Below are 17593 nucleotides of genomic sequence, written 5' to 3'. Positions count from 1 at the left end.
AGAACGTGCAGGACAATTGATATTGTTGGCTAAATGATTAAAATTTCCCAAAGCAAAAACATTTTAATTTGTCTTTTCTCTCTTCTTCAAACTTTTTTTTATTGAGAGAATCTGGGATTTTCTTCCTTTCTCCTACGTCTAGTACTTCTTTCCCTTGGTGATCTTTCACTAAGGGGATAGTGTCTGAATTGTTCTTTTGTTTCATTTCTCAAATGCACTCTTCTGTGTGTTCTATACTTTTAGCCATTTCTACTGCTTCCTTTAAGTCTGGATTCCCTGCTAATAGTTTTTCTTGAATCTTGTGGTTGTTCGAGCAATGAACTAGCTGGTCTCTAATTAAGGAATCACACAATGGGCCAAAGTCACATATACCAGCCAAACCTCTTAACACAGCAATGTAGCTAGAACTTTTCTCTGTTTTCCTTGTATTCTGCAAAACAACTTGTGCCTTTCTAATACGATGTTTATTCTTTGACCAAAATGTTTCTCTAATTAGTTGGAAGTTTTATAGTAAACATCTGCTTGGCTATCTGAATCTTCATCCTCACTTTCAGGATCTGTCAGATTCTCAAAAACCTTTCTTCCTTGAATACCTAAGTTTTGAAGTAATATGTGTTGTTTCCTTAAGGGAGAGAATGTTTCTCCTCCTATTGCTATCAGATATGAGATGAATATTTTCTCCCATTCCTTCCAGGGTATGGTTGTTCGCCTGCTTCATCCAAAAAGGGTGGGGGTTGAGACATATTTGTCGCTGCCATGTATAAAGTAAACAGATACTAATTCTTTGCTGTGAGTATATTGTTATCACTGGCATACAGGGAGTGCAGAATTATTAGGCAAGTTGTATTTTTGAGGATTAATTTTATTATTGAACAACAACCATGTTCTCAATGAACCCAAAAAACTCATTAATATCAAAACTGAATATTTTTGGAAGTAGTTTTTAGTTTTAGCTATGTTAGGGGGATATCTGTGTGTGCAGGTGACTATCACTGTGCATAATTATTAGGCAACTTAACAAAAAAATATATATACCCATTTCAATTATTTTTCATTACCAGTGAAACCAATATAACATCTCAACATTCACAAATATACATTTCTGACATTCAAAAACAAAACAAAAACAAATCAGTGACCAATATAGCCACCTTTCTTTGCAAGGACACTCAAAAGCCTGCCATCCATGGATTCTGTCAGTGTTTTGATCTGTTCACCATCAACATTGCGTGCAGCAGCAACCACAGCCTCCCAGACACTGTTCAGAGAGGTGTACTGTTTTCCCTCCTTGTAAATCTCACATTTGATGATGGACCACAGGTTCTCAATGGGGTTCAGATCAGGTGAACAAGGAGGCCATGTCATTAGATTTCCTTCTTTTATACCCTTTCTTGCCAGCCACGCTGTGGAGTACATGGACGCGTGTGATGGAGCATTGTCCTGCATGAAAATCATGTTTTTCTTGAAGGATGCAGGCTTCTTCCTGTACCACTGCTTGAAGAAGGTGTCTTCCAGGAACTGGCAGTAGGACTGGGAGTTGAGCTTGACTCCATCCTCAACCCGAAAAGGCCCCACAAGCTCATCTTTGATGATACCAGCCCAAACCAGTACTCCACCTCCACCTTGCTGGCGTCTGAGTCGGACTGGAGCTCTCTGCCCTTTACCAATCCAGCCACGGGCCCATCCATCTGGCCCATCAAGACTCACTCTCATTTCATCAGTCCATAAAACCTTAGAAAAATCAGTCTTGAGATATTTCTTGGCCCAGTCTTGACGTTTCAGCTTGTGTGTCTTGTTCAGTGGTGGTCGTCTTTCAGCCTTTCTTACCTTGGCCATGTCTCCGAGTATTGCACACCTTGTGCTTTTGGGCACTCCAGTGATGTTGCAGCTCTGAAATAGGGCCAAACTGGTGGCAAGTGGCATCGTGGCAGCTGCACGCTTGACTTTTCTCAGTTCATGGGCAGTTATTTTGCGCCTTGGTTTTTCCACACGCTTCTTGCGACCCTGTTGACTATTTTGAATGAAACGCTTGATTGTTCGATGATCACGCTTCAGAAGCTTTGCAATTTTAAGAGTGCTGCATCCCTCTGCAAGATATCTCACTATTTTGGACTTTTCTGAGCCTGTCAAGTCCTTCTTTTGACCCATTTTGCCAAAGGAAAGGAAGTTGCCTAATAATTATGCACACCTGATATAGGGTGTTGATGTCATTAGACCACACCCCTTCTCATTACAGAGATGCATATCACCTAATATGCTTAATTGGTAGTAGGCTTTCGAGCCTATACAGCTTGGAGTAAGACAACATGCATAAAGAGGATGATGTGGTCAAAATACTAATTTGCCTAATAATTCTGCACTCCCTGTATATTCGTAAATGTTTAAAGTTCACTGTTAACATCAGGAGAGAAAGGCATATAAAATCATCGACAATATGTTACTATAACAATGGAGGAGTTCATTGTTGAGCTGTGCCCTCAGCCAACATATATTCTTTTTAAATGGGAGGGACTAGACAGAGTAAACTTATGCCATAAGCGAATGTATTTAATAACTACTATAACATGTTAAAATAAGCTGTGTCCGTCAGCGTGTCAGGCTTCTTCAGAAGTGGTTAGAAGACACTAATGAAGAAGCTGTTCTCATCAGCGTGTAGATACAGAATATCAAGCCAGCACAGATATTGGATATTGAGGCTGTGTCATTAGCCTCTCTACGCAATAGAGCAAATACGCAGAAAAGAGCTGTGTCTACCAGTGAACGTACATGAGATTCAGATTTGGTCAGGAAGGCTTGACAGCTGTGCCCATCAGCGTGACAGGCTTCTCTTAAAGCAGACAGAATAACAACTGATGAGCTGTGCCCATCAGCGTGACGACTATGTGCTGGCTCTCAATAGTACTAAATCAAAGATGGTGCTATATTTTGTTAGGGTTTTTTGAGGTGTGCGCTCTAGTCTTTACTCTCTAGTTTCCTGCAGGAGGGGCCGGCTTTCCTTGCCCCTTCACTCCAATCAGACGTACAAAGAAAAAGATTTCAGTTGCAATGTAAGATTCCAAAAACTGAAGTGATTCCAGTCACAACGTGAGGGAAATGAAGGATTTCTTTCTAGAAATGCGAATTGGTGATAACAGCGACAGGCTATTTTAAAGCTATGCCTGTTAGCATACAGATATAAATATTCTTGGATGGATCCACAAGTTTTACAAGAGCCTTTTTCTTTTAATTATATGTTGAGAGGCAATCATTCAAATCAGTAGTTTCTGTCCGAGTGTGGTTTGTCTGTGCTCGTAGAGTTGAGCTGAATATCATTTTGTTTATAATCTTAAAAATCGGTTGAGAAATGCAGTGCGTATCATTAGTTTATTTTAGCCTTGAAAGACACATTTATCAGCTGTGCCTGTCAGATCTGATTATAGTGCAAGGTTAATAAAGCTCCCTTTTTGTTGCCAACAAAGGGCTAAAAATATTTTACTTAATTGCTGCTCTGACAGGCTGTATATGAAAAAAGTACAGCGGAAATTCTGAAGTTAAATATAAACTTGCCGGTACTTATATGTTAAAAAATACGTGCTGAAGCATAAGCAGCGCTAGATAGTATTAATTGTCATTTGGTACTCAGTATATTTAGCCAAACCCCTTGAATGGTTCGGTTTGGTTGTTCAAGTCTTTATGCTGAGAGTATATTTTATAATAAACTGCGTCAGACAGCGTGACAGGTTAAAAGTAGAAACAGACAGTATTTCCTCAAATTATTCCCAGACTGAAAGTTCCGCTCACCACAGGGAAATTATTCTCGATCTCCTGTTTGTTTTTTCCAGCGTCGGTCTGTGACAAGTGACTTGAAGAAGAGTGGCTATAAATTTTAAGGGAGGAGGCCGTGACTGCTGTCCCCCACCAGCAATTAGTCACCAGTATTATGAAGGCTCCTTAGTTCCATTAATGTTCTTTAAGTAATAATTTATTGGCAAGATGAATTAACAACTGCCTCCAGCCACAACGGATAGCAAACATTTCTTCTCACAGCTGTCAACTGTCACAGCAACGGTTATAGAATACTGGTAAGAACCAACTGGGAAGACAAGGGGAAAATGGGGGAGAAATGGAATGGTACACTTGGACCCCTACAGGCAGGCGTGTACAAAATGCAAGGAACGGGGAAATAGAGAATCTACATTTTATACAAAACATTACTTGTGATAAATTACAACAGGTCTAATGGGACTTGCAGTTTCTTTTGTTTTATTGTTACAGTAGTTTGTGATCTACAATGTTGTCAAATGTTTACTGTAACATGACTGCTGTAAAATAGAAGTAAAGTTGAGAGTGAATAATCCGATGCTTCTTACCCTGGTATACATTCTCTAGCCAAGGGTTATGTATAGGTCAGCCTGATTTAGAGCAGGGTGGGTTTAGAATTAAAGTCTAAAAATGTGCTACAGGGCTTCTAGCTCACAAAAACATCTTCTAATTTCTCCACATGCGCAAAATGCCTCAGCATGTGCCATGTGCCTCCACATCCTAATTATTGCATCAATATCCTGATAGTTGCAGTTAAGGCTTTATCCCCCTTGCAACAGTGGCTCCAGATTCTTGTCTGAAGACCTTCGCCTAAACCACCTCAAAACTAAGACAACATCCTACCAACCACACTATACACGATGCGGTTTGCTAATCATGCGAGTAGGGTGTCCCATAGGTGGGTAGATAAACGTTATAGAAAACAAAAATGCTATTTCCAGATCATTTTACACCACTCTCTGAGATGCTGCTGAGGGCACCAAAGAGCTTCTGAGGGCACCGTGTTCTTCGGTATATACAACGGGACACATTATTTTAGATGAAAGAACTGTATGTTCAAAGTTGTTTACCTAGTGAAGACTCGCCATGATACACACAACATATTTCTCAATTATTTTAAGTGTATCAGAGGATTACAGCCCTGCCAAGTGCCACGCATCAGGGGTTAGGGTAACTTATTCTAGTGTTGGCCTCCACATTACCGCAGTAAAATGTAAGTAACTTCACACTTTTTGAAGCGCCTTTCAGAGAAAATTACTTGAGACGCTTTAGTTTGTTCTCAGTTGAACAGCCAGAGACGCTTCTCTACTGTGTTTCCCAGGCAGTGCAAGCCAGGCCCAGGGTGGGTAAGAGGTAACTGGTTTCATCTCAGCCTGGGCCCAGCTTGTTTACTTCGCATCTGTTTTCCCCTCTTGTGAAATTCCATCCCGCCAAGGTGCTGCTCTGATGTGAGGTGAAGATGATCATGCTCGCACTTTCTACAATGATAGTGTGAAATCTGCAGCCCTGGAAGAGGTCAGCTCTAAAACACAAGTATGCGTGCATTGTTTTTCAAACCCTTTCTCTTATCTTTCTGAAAATGATAGCTTCTTCTCTTGTTCATGAAACACAAATATCGAAGTACAGGTACCTGTTTATAACTGAGAAGTGAAATGCCCTAGATTTTCATTCATTGCACACGCACCAGTGTTGTATCCTTCTGCTGTTAGTTTTGATTTGGAGGCTAGATGCCTATTTTGTTCCTTATTTGTTATGTGTGTCAGATGCCTTATAAAATAACCAATGCAACCCTGTTGCCTGGTTGCTGTGAAACAGGAAGGTATGAAAATTGTTGTGCACAGTGGCAGCAAATGCGGGCATTTCGATTATTCAGAGGCTGTTGGAGTTAGAAAGGACTACAACTAAAGCAATTTGTAACGTTACAGACAGGGTTTCACACAGATTATTAACATTCTGTATCTCAGCCCCGTGGTCAATATGTTTTTTTAAACTGGTCTATAAAATTGATCAGCTAGGAAAATGTAACTGTGTTTTTTGCATGCTGCAAATGACATGGGTAGTTGTGCTCCTGTGTAGTCCATGATATGTGACACTTGGAAGTGAGATATGTGCTTAACCACAAAAGTATCAACAGTATGTAGGTTGGTCTGTTTACTGGGGCAAAAGCATTTGTCACTTTATGGGTTCGAACAGCTAATAATTTGCTATTAACTTTTATCATTTATAACTAATTAATACATAAACCTGTGTGGGAATATGCTTGTGAGTGTATATTAATGTGTATGTGAGTACATCACTTAGACATAACTCTTTATTGCTACTCACCAACCTTAGCATAATGAAAGACTGTGGAAAAAAAGAGTAACATTCTACACTTATGCAATTAGGCTTTCATGTAGCTCCATGCCAGGTCAGACCCCACTGAGCTGTATTACAAGGATTTTAACTTGTAACCTGCTGATAGCGCAAAACTCACTGTGGCAAGTGCAGTAACCCACTGAGCTGTCTGCACAAAATATAAATCTATGACCTCCATGTTATACATTGTGCCTTAATCTTCTGTGTCATTTTATGATGAGTCAAGGGGTGTCTAAACTACTCATAGAGTTCTAAAAAAAAGTGCATTAACTACGAGGTCGATTTCTGGCCTTCCATTTCAGGGGTTTTGAGGCAATTGCAATGGCTCTTTTGAACATCCCATTGCTCAAAAGGGTTATCTCGGAAATTTATCTCATCACATGGTCTTCTTTACATGGTTTTATCTACAAAAAGCGTCACAAATTTGGCAAAAGAATATCACTCATACACGTGCCGGGAACATAGAGATGTCACAGGTAAACAATCTGAAAATTTGGCAGCTATGGGATGACCTAGTTCCATATAGGGAACCAATGGGCAGGCTGGAACCAGAGCTGGTCATTAGGGGGCGCCAGTTACCAGTAAACTATCCATCATCCATGTTCAACTGGATGTCGGCCATGCTGAAGTCAGGCAACACGAAACTGGGTCATTCTTAAATTGACATTTAAAACACTGCCATTTTTCCGTGCGCCTTATTCTCTATACCCTGAAGTACGCGCTCTTTTACCAGCTTAGGCAAGGAGTATGTTGTGCGTGCAATAACTCACTTTCAGCAGGCAGCCTCGCTTATAGTGCTCGCACCCTTCTCTGATGTCTGCTGGTGCCGCCATTCTAGAAGGCCCTTTTTTCTAGAACTGGACGTGACGTTCTCGAGAGTCTGTTAGACACGCTAGACGCTAGAGGACAGCAACAAAGCTCCTCCTTCTTCACTTACGTAAGGGAATGGGTGTTATCGCGAGAGATTTACTTTAGTGCTGCGTTGATTTGTGTACAACTTATTTAATCATATTTTATTTCATGCTGGTACGGACTCGACGCGCTTTTACATATGGCAGATCAGGGTGCGTTTTACATTAAGCAACTGAAAACGGGGTAAATGCCAGCTTGTGGCGTAGAAACCTGCAATTCTCTATTGTGCCGTTAGGTGGTGGTAACTGCTCACTGTAACATTGGCGAACTGTTTTAATAGGAAGATTGGTGGGGTGTAGTGGTTAACATTTTATTTGTCATTTGTGTTGTAGTGAGGGATGATTTAGGGTGGTCATGGTTAGTTGAAAAAAACAGCTTCTCTTTCATAAAATTAATAGTTGGCGGGAAAGCTGGAACTTGGGAGTCCACATTCCACCAGATCTCTACGGACACTGGTTTCAGTCTTGAACGTTGTGTTATAGGTTAGTGGCTCCTTTTCTTAACCGGGGTCCGCGACGTTTTAAAATTTAATCAGTATTACAGATTCATAAAGTATATGCATATAGATAAGATAAATGTAAAGGACAATTTAAAAGAGTGAAGGAATTTTTTGCAAGCAAATATTTTAGTTGGTATCCTTAGCTTGATTCGTGGGAGTAGTTCAAGTGAACCAAACAGTAGCATGGTCAGCTGTTGGTCTTAATCAAAGCACTACTACGCCAGACAAAAATATGGTGCATTAGAACATGGGTACTCACAAACATTTTCCCAGGGGCCAAAAGATGTGGTCTGTTATGTGTCAGAGGGCTGCATTGATGTCAGCGGGGTGTGGTTGGGGTGGAGGTATTGGGGGGGGAGGGGGGCATTGGTTGTAAGGTGGGTGTAGATGAAACAAAGCATATACATGTAGTTGCTGAATTGCCCAAAATAAACCAGAAAACCTTGGATTAATCCCGGTTTCCCCACTTTACCAAATTGTGTGATCCTAGGCAATAGTTTTATTTCTCTTCCCTTCATTAGCACATAAACAGGACCTAAAAATGCATGACTTCATGATGTCCGCTGTACAAAAACGTCTCCTATGTTTGATTTAAAAAACCTATAATGTTTTACTTGTATAATAGGAACCCAAGTCACCCAAAGGGTGCACACAACAACCTACTTGGCATATTTCACTGTTGGCATTGTCAGGGTAGGGGGAAGAACTGATGTTTCTAACTTCATGTTTGAAAAGGATAACTTTAAAAATAATACTTCTCAATCCGCTGATATAATCTGATTTACTGAAGTGAAAAGGTTCTGCATGTTAATTAAATACACTGTTTGAATTTTGAAACTTTATCATATGTTTGCACTTAGCTACAAGATTACTTTAAAATTAAGGTGCTCCTAAAGATAAATGATGCAGGACTTAACAGTTACCGTCTTTTTTTTAACACTAATAATGCTTTAAATACATGCTTGCCTGTTTCTTTAACATCTTTTTTTTTATTGTTAGCATCTATTAGTGTAAAGAGCAGCAGAGTGCACCAGGGGGCTAGATGTCAAGGTCGAGAGGGCAGGCCGTACTTTGAGTATCTTTGCATTAGAATAAAAAACAGACAAAGCAATATGCTAGAATCAGTCAAATTGCTTTATCTTTGAGAAATAAATCCACATTTGTATACGTTCCATGCTTCCTATTAAACTATACATGTTTTGTATCCATTATCTGTGTATTAAAATATTTAATAATTTATGTGTTTCTTTAACGTATACTTGTTTCTATCGTTTTGTGTATTGTTTTGCAGTTAGGTGCGGACCGTGGTGTCCAGTAGGTATTCATCGATTTCCTCCCCTCTCCCCCAAAGTCAAAAGTTTAAGAATCACTATGATACCGTAACACATTCGGGGTTTTGCTTTACTGCATTTGATCTAATTAGGGTAACACACCTGAGATCTATGATCTGCAGGGGCGAAGTTCAGGATTGTAGACAGTTGTCTTTAGAAACCTTGCTTTACTCTAATTTGTGTGCATGCACTATGCACCCCAAGGGCCTGGTGGGGTAGAGTTGTTAAATGGGAAGACGACCACGCATGGTCACTCCCACACTACCAGCATTGTATATGGTTTAATGTGTAGCCCAGCTCCTTCTGCAACACGTGCTCAACACTGGCAACATGAAGGCATCCTCATGCAGTGAAACACCGACATGGCCTCTCATGAATGCTGAGTGTCGGAGAATCCGTTGCTGGAAGAAGAGATGAACAGTATGATCACAGCAAGCAGGCGTACTTAAGGCAGCAGTACACAGAGGCCCACAGCATGCTGTTACACCTCCACCATCCTACTAACTGGTACACGGAGACTAAAGGCAGCTGGTTCAGGTTTGTGCAGTAGTGAAGAGCATGGACTGCACGCCAGGGACCACACGTTGCTAGCCAGGTGAAGGCTGGATGCCCTAACTTGAGGGCTGAGCGGCGTACGGAGAAGAGATGAGAGAGAGAATTTGGTGTGCCCCCTGGTATCCGCCGCCTTGCCACTGCATGCAAAACGGGGTGATACAGAGGCGGCAGATGTCGAGCATGTGTACTTGAGCACCACACAATTCCTGATCATTTGTGCATACACAGAGGACACCGTCGAGTGCAGTGCCCACTCTTAAGTGAGAGAGAGATACATTTCACAGTACAAGACACATACTCCAGCACTTTAAAGAACAGTTAAAGAGAGGGTGCACATGGGACAATAAAAGAAACAGCAGGAGGAAGTGACAATAACAAACACACCAAAGCAACACGGACATGTAGTGGAACATAACATCTACACCAAGGGCAACAGTGCACAGGAAACATGGCCGATGATCTACCCGCACCTCAAGCACAAACTCAAGTACCCCGCCGCCATAGGAGTTTTATCTCCTTGACAGTCCTGCCACCCTTCAGCGAACTGGCAGAACTGGCAACCATTGCTCCCAAATAGAAAATCTGGGTGAGTTGGCTGAACAATCACTTCAGGGCCAGAAGAGAAACAAACACCGTCACGAGATCGTTACTATTTAATTCTCTGGAAACAAGATTAGCAAGCTTTTTAAAACCCTCCTGCTACAGGGTATGAGTATTACTGATGCAGCAATTGTGGCCCTCAATGCACATTTTGACCCCCCCAACTCAACCCAGATTTTGAGTGGTACAAAGTGTGCCAGACAGAAAGAGTAAAACGCTGGAAAGTTGCTATGCAGGTCTATGAGTTGCTATGCAGGCCTTTGAAAATTAGCCAGCACCTGTACTGAAGATGACTAGATCAAAGACGTGAGGGTGCAAATCATCAAAGGATGCAGGCCCGTGGTACTGTAGCACCTCATTCTACAACAATCAAACAAACGCTTTGAGGATATCCTCACCTGGCTAGGTCCCATGAGCTATCAGAGAGCTGGGCAAGGGAGATAAAAATGGTCCTAGCCAAAGGAGGCGTTCAGGCGAGCAGTCCCAATAGCATATGAATGAAGAAAAAACATTGGAGGCTATACAAAGAAGTAATACCTGGACCCTGACAGAAGGAACACCAACTGATACCTCGACCTGGTGCGGAAACTGCAGGCTAGAACACCATTAAATAGAGAAATGCCCTGCACATTGCAAGGTGTGCTTGAGGTGCAGTAAACCCATCCACTCAGCCAGCGTGTGTCAAGGAGGAGAATGGAGTCGCAAGACACAGGGGTGACAAGGACTCTCCATGGTCCTGCAACAACTGCTTCTGGATGGGAACCAGAAGAAAACCATATGTACCCCACTAAGTGAGGAGCTCCACATACATGATGAGGAGGACAAAGAGGTCTTACTGATCTTGTGTGCAGGACAGAACTGGAGGGGTGGATGCCACAGCCCACATGTTCACTTCAGATCGATGGCCAGCAGGTAACCATCCTCATAGACACATGTGCATCTTTAAATGTGGTGGACCTCAAACATTACCCATCTGTAAGTCCCTGATCACAATTGACCCGCATCTAAATATATGATTATGGAGGCAACAACCGCTGTAGATTGTTTATGTTATGGTTTGACAATCAACAGCAGGAACCTTTAGAAGCAGGCCAAGTTCGATGTTAACAGGGAGGGAAGGGAACGTTTCTCAGTTGCCACACTATGGGGAACCTAGAGTTGGTTTTCTTTGCGAGGAGGACACAGGACAGACAGACAAATGAAATTATCGAAGACTTCATGCAACTACTGAAAGGACTAGGGTGCTTTAAGAATGAGCCGATCAAGCTCCACATTGATAAGACAGTCCGGTTTGTGACCATCCGGCACAGGCACACAGTGCCATTTAACCTTAAACCGTTGGTAGAAGATGGATTGAAGCAATTGGAGCAAATGGGTTGATAACGAAAGTTTCAGGTCCAACTTTTTGAGTGTCAGGTGCCGTTAATCCATACAGTTACATGAAACTACCCAACACCCACTTTTTGGGGTCACTTTGGATCATCCTTTGAGGGGTATTTCGGTTCAGAATCTGGTTGAGCAAGAGGAGCCTGTTGTCTCCATGGTGGACGAGGTAATGCTTTTTGTTGAACCTGTCCAGGGTGCATCAGAAGAGGTGTCGCCCCATTGCCGAAAGCCCAATCACGAAGTACAAGCCAAACTTGAAAAATACAACTGTGGACAGGAAGGTTACTATGAAATGCTCTGACACTGTACCTTCTGTGGTTCTGGATAGGGATACAAAAGAGCATCCCATGAGACAACCTGGGCTCGATGCAGGTGGAGGAGAACTTCTTTTGCTGTTGTCTTTTGGGATTATCTCCTTTGACTCCTAATTTTTTCCTACATGATGAATTTGTCATTCCATATGTAACTGACCAGATTAAGGTGGCCTCTCTTGTTCTTTGGCTAAATACAGGATCTGTAAAGCACAGCAAATCACCTGTAAGGGTCTCAAGGCGCTGAGTTGTAGGCACAGGGAGATTAAGTGATTTGCTCAGAATCACAGGATGTTGAGCCGATGCAGAGACTCAAACCTGTTTCCTCCCTCTCTGAAGTCAGCAGCTCAAGCCATTACACCACACCCTCTTTAGGTTCTTTGAATCGCCCTCTGAACAAATGAGGCTTGCTCCCTCAATGGGGAAATTTTACTGATTGAGTTGTGAAAAGCGGCCTGTTATTCCCTGGTTGAGCGATGTGAGGTTAATGGCTAAAGAAATTGGGTGGGAGGATACCGTTTCTCCGGCCTCGCTCACTAAGGCCGATGTACTCAAAGTTAAAAGCTTTTTCATGTCTCATAAAAGGACATGCAGGGAACAGAAGTAGACACCTAAATCTCTCATGCAGGATTATGCAGTCATACAGACCTCACCCAACTCTGAGCAATACTTGAGTTGGGTTGTGAACCACTGGGAATGCTCCCTTTTATCTAAGTTTCGCCAAGGGACCATTAGATAGCTTATTTGTTTTCTCCTAGGCTAATTTGATACTGGTTCTGTGCTTGTTTATCCATGTAATGAGACTACAGCGCAATCCCTAGAGCATTTTATCTTCTTTTGTAAATATTATGTCGATTTTACTTAAAGGTTTTTAAAACCTGTGCTTAATATGTATGGATTTTGTCAAATGAAGCTTGCACTTTTTAAGAACATTGCCTAACATTCAGGTTTGTTTTAATGTTGGTAGTTTTTTACAATCTGCAGTTTCCAAGCGCAGGACCCTCATATTTCAAAGAGGTCTGACTTTTGCATGTGTAATTTATTGAAATTGTTCTTTTTGGACAGTGATGTATTTATGTGCTGCTTTTATGATTGTTTTTAAATAATCGAACAAAGCTTTTTGATGATGATGAGTCAGCTGTGGAATGTGAGACGTGAACTCAGTGTTAGTTGATGGCCTCCTTGAGGATGTAGTGCCACATGATTTTTATGAATGAGCTAGCCCACCAAGAACACCAAGTGGTTAACAAGCCCAAGGTCCACTTCTGAAACAAGGTGTGGTTCCCATGTATGGATGCAGCAGTGGAGAGAAAGGTGGGGGCCTGCCAGATGACTAAATGGCCCTTGCTTTGCCCTGATGGTGTTAAAAGGCCCATATGAGTCCCTGGGAACAGATATATACATGGACTTTGGATGTTTTCTGGATGGAAGGATAACAGTTATGATGGACAATAATTCTTTCCTGATAATGGAAGTAATAGCATCCACAGTGTTCTCAATGGTAGTGGCCCATAAATCAAACTTACCAGCATTAGCAGAATCTGAACAACCGGAGTCTCTAAGCACGCCCCTTCCTAAGTGCTGAAACTTCAGCAGCTGTCCTTGGTAAGTTCCTCACACGTGGTCCGGAAGGGGCAGCAGTTTGGTGTCCTATAGTTCATCACATGCAGTCCAGCGAAGGCAGCAGCCCGGAGGGGGGTCCTCAATGCTTCTCCGATGCTAGTGAGTTTCCATGCATCCTCCCAACGGGAGGGTGGGGGAGACGCGCCTGGTACTGGACCTCAGTTGGTGCTTGGGCTTTCTCAGTTCACCATGACGGCCTCCTCCTCACTGCAGTCGTCTTGACCAGCCCATGCTCCTTGTCTTCTCCCAGTGCCTCCCTCCCCCACATAGGAGGTCACCGTCATCACGCTGTACATGGGCTACGACCTGAGCAGTACAGCAGTAGTCTTCACTGCAGCCCCACCTGGCATACAGGGTTACCCACTTCACTCTGTGCAAGGGCAAAGGCCCAGCGGGCATGGCAGCAATCTTCATGGAGGCGCTACCTGCCAAATGGGGTCACTGACTTCCAAACTGCACTCAAACGAAGACCCTATTGGTGCAACAGTGCTCACTGCTCACTTCAAGGTGGGCCTTCTCTGGCATACAGCAGTCACCAATGTTTCCATGCCCACAGGCAGTGACCCGATTGGTGCAGTAGCCATCACCTCATACCTCGCTACATGGATCCAATCGCCAGAATCCTCCACTTTGACCTCACTCCGTTCACAGGTCTCCTGATCCTCGCAGAAGACACTGGTCTTGGCAAGGAGAAACTGATGCTTTAGTCTCCAGGGGAAGGTGGTTTTGGGTTTCCTCATTGACATACCTTCACTGTAAGGAAATGCCTCCTTGGCATGGTTGCCCCCTGACTTTTTGCCTTTGCTGATGCTATGTTTACAATTGAAAGTGTGCTGAGGCCTGCTAACCAGGCCCCAGCACCAGTGTTCTTTCCCTAACCTGTACTTTTGTATCCACAATTGGCAGACCCTGGCATCCAGATAAGTCCCTTGTAACTGGTACTTCTAGTACCAAGGGCCCTGATGCCAAGGAAGGTCTCTAAGGGATGCAGCATGTCTTATGCCACCCTGGAGACCTCTCACTCAGCACAGACACACTGCTTGCCAGCTTGTGTGTGCTAGTGAGGACAAAACGAGTAAGTCGACATGGCACTCCCCTCAGGGTGCCATGCCAGCCTCTCACTGCCTATGCAGTATAGGTAAGACACCCCTCTAGCAGGCCTTACAGCCCTAAGGCAGGGTGCACTATACCATAGGTGAGGGTACCAGTGCATGAGCATGGTACCCCTACAGTGTCTAAACAAAACCTTAGACATTGTAAGTGCAGGGTAGCCATAAGAGTATATGGTCTGGGAGTCTGTCAAACACGAACTCCACAGCACCATAATGGCTACACTGAAAACTGGGAAGTTTGGTATCAAACTTCTCAGCACAATAAATGCACACTGATGCCAGTGTACATTTTATTGTAAAATACACCACAGAGGGCACCTTAGAGGTGCCCCCTGAAACTTAACAGACTGTCTGTGTAGGCTGACTAGTTCCAGCAGCCTGCCACACCAGAGACATGTTGCTGGCCCCATGGGGAGAGTGCCTTTGTCACTCTGAGGCCAGTAACAAAGCCTGCACTGGGTGGAGATGCTAACACCTCCCCCAGGCAGGAGCTGTGACACCTGGCGGTGAGCCTCAAAGGCTCACCCCTTTGTCACAGCCCAGCAGGGCACTCCAGCTTAGTGGAGTTGCCCGCCCCCTCCGGCCACGGCCCCCACTTTTGGCGGCAAGGCTGGAGGGAACAAAGAAAGCAACAAGGAGGAGTCACTGGCCAGTCAGGACAGCCCCTAAGGTGTCCTGAGCTGAGGTGACTCTGACTTTTAGAAATCCTCCATCTTGCAGATGGAGGATTCCCCCAATAGGGTTAGGATTGTGACCCCCTCCCCTTGGGAGGAGGCACAAAGAGGGTGTACCCACCCTCAGGGCTAGTAGCCATTGGCTACTAACCCCCCAGACCTAAACACGCCCTTAAATTTAGTATTTAAGGGCTACCCTGAACCCTAGAAAATTAGATTCCTGCAACTACAAGAAGAAGGACTGCCTAGCTGAAAACCCCTGCAGAGGAAGACCAGAAGACGACTACTGCCTTGGCTCCAGAAACTCACCGGCCTGTCTCCTACCTTCCAAAGATCCTGCTCCAGCGACGCCTTCCGAAGGGACCAGCGACCTCGACATCCTCTGAGGACTGCCCCTACTTCGAAAAGACAAGAAACTCCCGAGGACAGCGGACCTGCTCCAAGAAAAGCTGCAACTTTGTTTCCAGCAGCTTTAAAGAACCCTGCAAGTTCCCCGCAAAAGGCGTGAGACTTGCAACACTGCACCCGGCGACCCCGACTCGGCTGGTGGCGATCCAACACCTCAGGAGGGACCCCAGGACTACTCTAAGACTGTGAGTACAAAAACCTGTCCCCCCTGAGCCCCCACAGCGCCGCCTGCAGAGGGAATCCCGAGGCTTCCCCTGACCGCGACTCTTTGAATCCTAAGTCCCGACACCTGGGAGAGACCCTGCACCCGCAGCCCCCAGGACCTGAAGGACCGGACTTTCACTGGAGGAGTGACCCCCAGGAGTCCCTCTCCCTTGCCCAAGTGGAGGTTTCCCCGAGGAACCCCCCCCTTGCCTGCCTGCAGCGCTGAAGAGATCCCTAGATCTCCCATTGACTTCCATTACAAACCCGACGCTTGTTTCTACACTGCACCCGGCCGCCCCCGCGCTGCTGAGGGTGAAATTTCTGTGTGGACTTGTGTCCCCCCCGGTGCCCTACAAAACCCCCCTGGTCTGCCCTCCGAAGACGCGGGTACTTACCTGCAAGCAGACCGGAACCGGGGCACCCCCCTTCTCTCCATTCTAGCCTATGTGTTTTGGGCACCACTTTGAACTCTGCACCTGACCGGCCCTGAGCTGCTGGTGTGGTGACTTTGGGGTTGCTCTGAACCCCCAACGGTGGGCTACCTTGGACCAAGAACTGAACCCTGTAAGTGTCTTACTTACCTGGTAAAACTAACAAATACTTACCTCCCCTAGGAACTGTGAAAATTGCACTAAGTGTCCACTTTTAAAACAGCTATTTGTGAATAACTTGAAAAGTATACATGCAATTTTGATGATTTGAAGTTCCTAAAGTACTTACCTGCAATACCTTTCGAATGAGCTATTACATGTAGAATTTGAACCTGTGGTTCTTAAAATAAACTAAGAAAAGATATTTTTCTATATAAAAACCTATTGGCTGGATTTGTCTCTGAGTGTGTGTACCTCATTTATTGTCTATGTGTATGTACAACAAATGCTTAACACTACTCCTTGGATAAGCCTACTGCTCGACCACACTACCACAAAATAGAGCATTAGTATTATCTATTTTTACCACTATTTTACCTCTAAGGGGAACCCTTGGACTCTGTGCATGCTATTCCTTACTTTGAAATAGCACATACAGAGCCAACTTCCTACATTGGTGGATCAGCGGTGGGGTACAAGACTTTGCATTTGCTGGACTACTCAGCCAATACCTGATCACACGACAAATTCCAAAATTGTCATTAGAAATTGATTTTTGCAATTTGAAAAGTTTTCTAAATTCTTAAAAGACCTGCTAGGGCCTTGTGTTAGATCCTGGTTAGCATTTCTTTTAGAGTTTAAAAGTTTGTTAAAAGTTTGAATTAGATTCTAGAACCAGTTTTAGTTTCTTAAAAAGTATTCCAACTTTTAGAAGCATAATGTCTAGCACAGATGTGAATGTGGTGGAACTCGACACCACACCTTACCTCCATCTACAGATGAGAGAGCTAAGGTCACTCTGTAAACTAAAGAAAATAGCAATGGGCCCCAAACCTACCAAAGTACAGCTCCAGGAGCTTTTGGCAGAGTTTGAAAAGGCCAACCCCTCTGAGGATGGCAACTCAGAGGATGAAGATAGTGACTTGGAGGGAAATTCCCCCCCTCCAGTCCTACTTAGGGAGAGCAGGGCTTCTCAAGCCCTGACTCCACAAATAATAGTCAGAGATGCTGGTTCCCTCACAGGAGGGACCAACAACTCTGAAATCACTGAGGATAACTCCAGTGAAGAGGACATCCAGTTAGCCAGGATGGCCAAAAAATTGGCTTTGGAAAGACAGATCCTAGCCATAGAGAGGGAAAGACAAGAGATGGGCCTAGGACCCATCAATGGTGGCAGCAACATAAATAGGGTCAGAGATTCTCCTGACATGTTGAAAATCCCCAAAGGG

General features: G+C 44.0%; 1 protein-coding gene across 1 annotated transcript in view; it reads right to left on the bottom strand.

The window, feature by feature from the left end:
- Positions 1-7082, bottom strand: part of RCHY1 (ring finger and CHY zinc finger domain containing 1) — a 79968-nt gene extending 72886 nt beyond the window's left edge. The window contains exon 1 of the mRNA XM_069230291.1: positions 6930-7082. Within this exon, the coding sequence (XP_069086392.1) occupies positions 6930-6992 (63 nt within the window). The 5' untranslated portion in view covers positions 6993-7082. The remainder of the gene's footprint in view (positions 1-6929) is intronic.
- Between the last annotated feature and the right edge of the window lie 10511 nt (positions 7083-17593).

This window comes from Pleurodeles waltl, chromosome 1_1, assembly GCF_031143425.1.
Source record: "Pleurodeles waltl isolate 20211129_DDA chromosome 1_1, aPleWal1.hap1.20221129, whole genome shotgun sequence".
In the NCBI taxonomy this organism is placed as follows: Eukaryota; Metazoa; Chordata; class Amphibia; order Caudata; family Salamandridae; genus Pleurodeles; species Pleurodeles waltl.
This window is presented reverse-complemented; position numbering and strand designations above follow the sequence as displayed.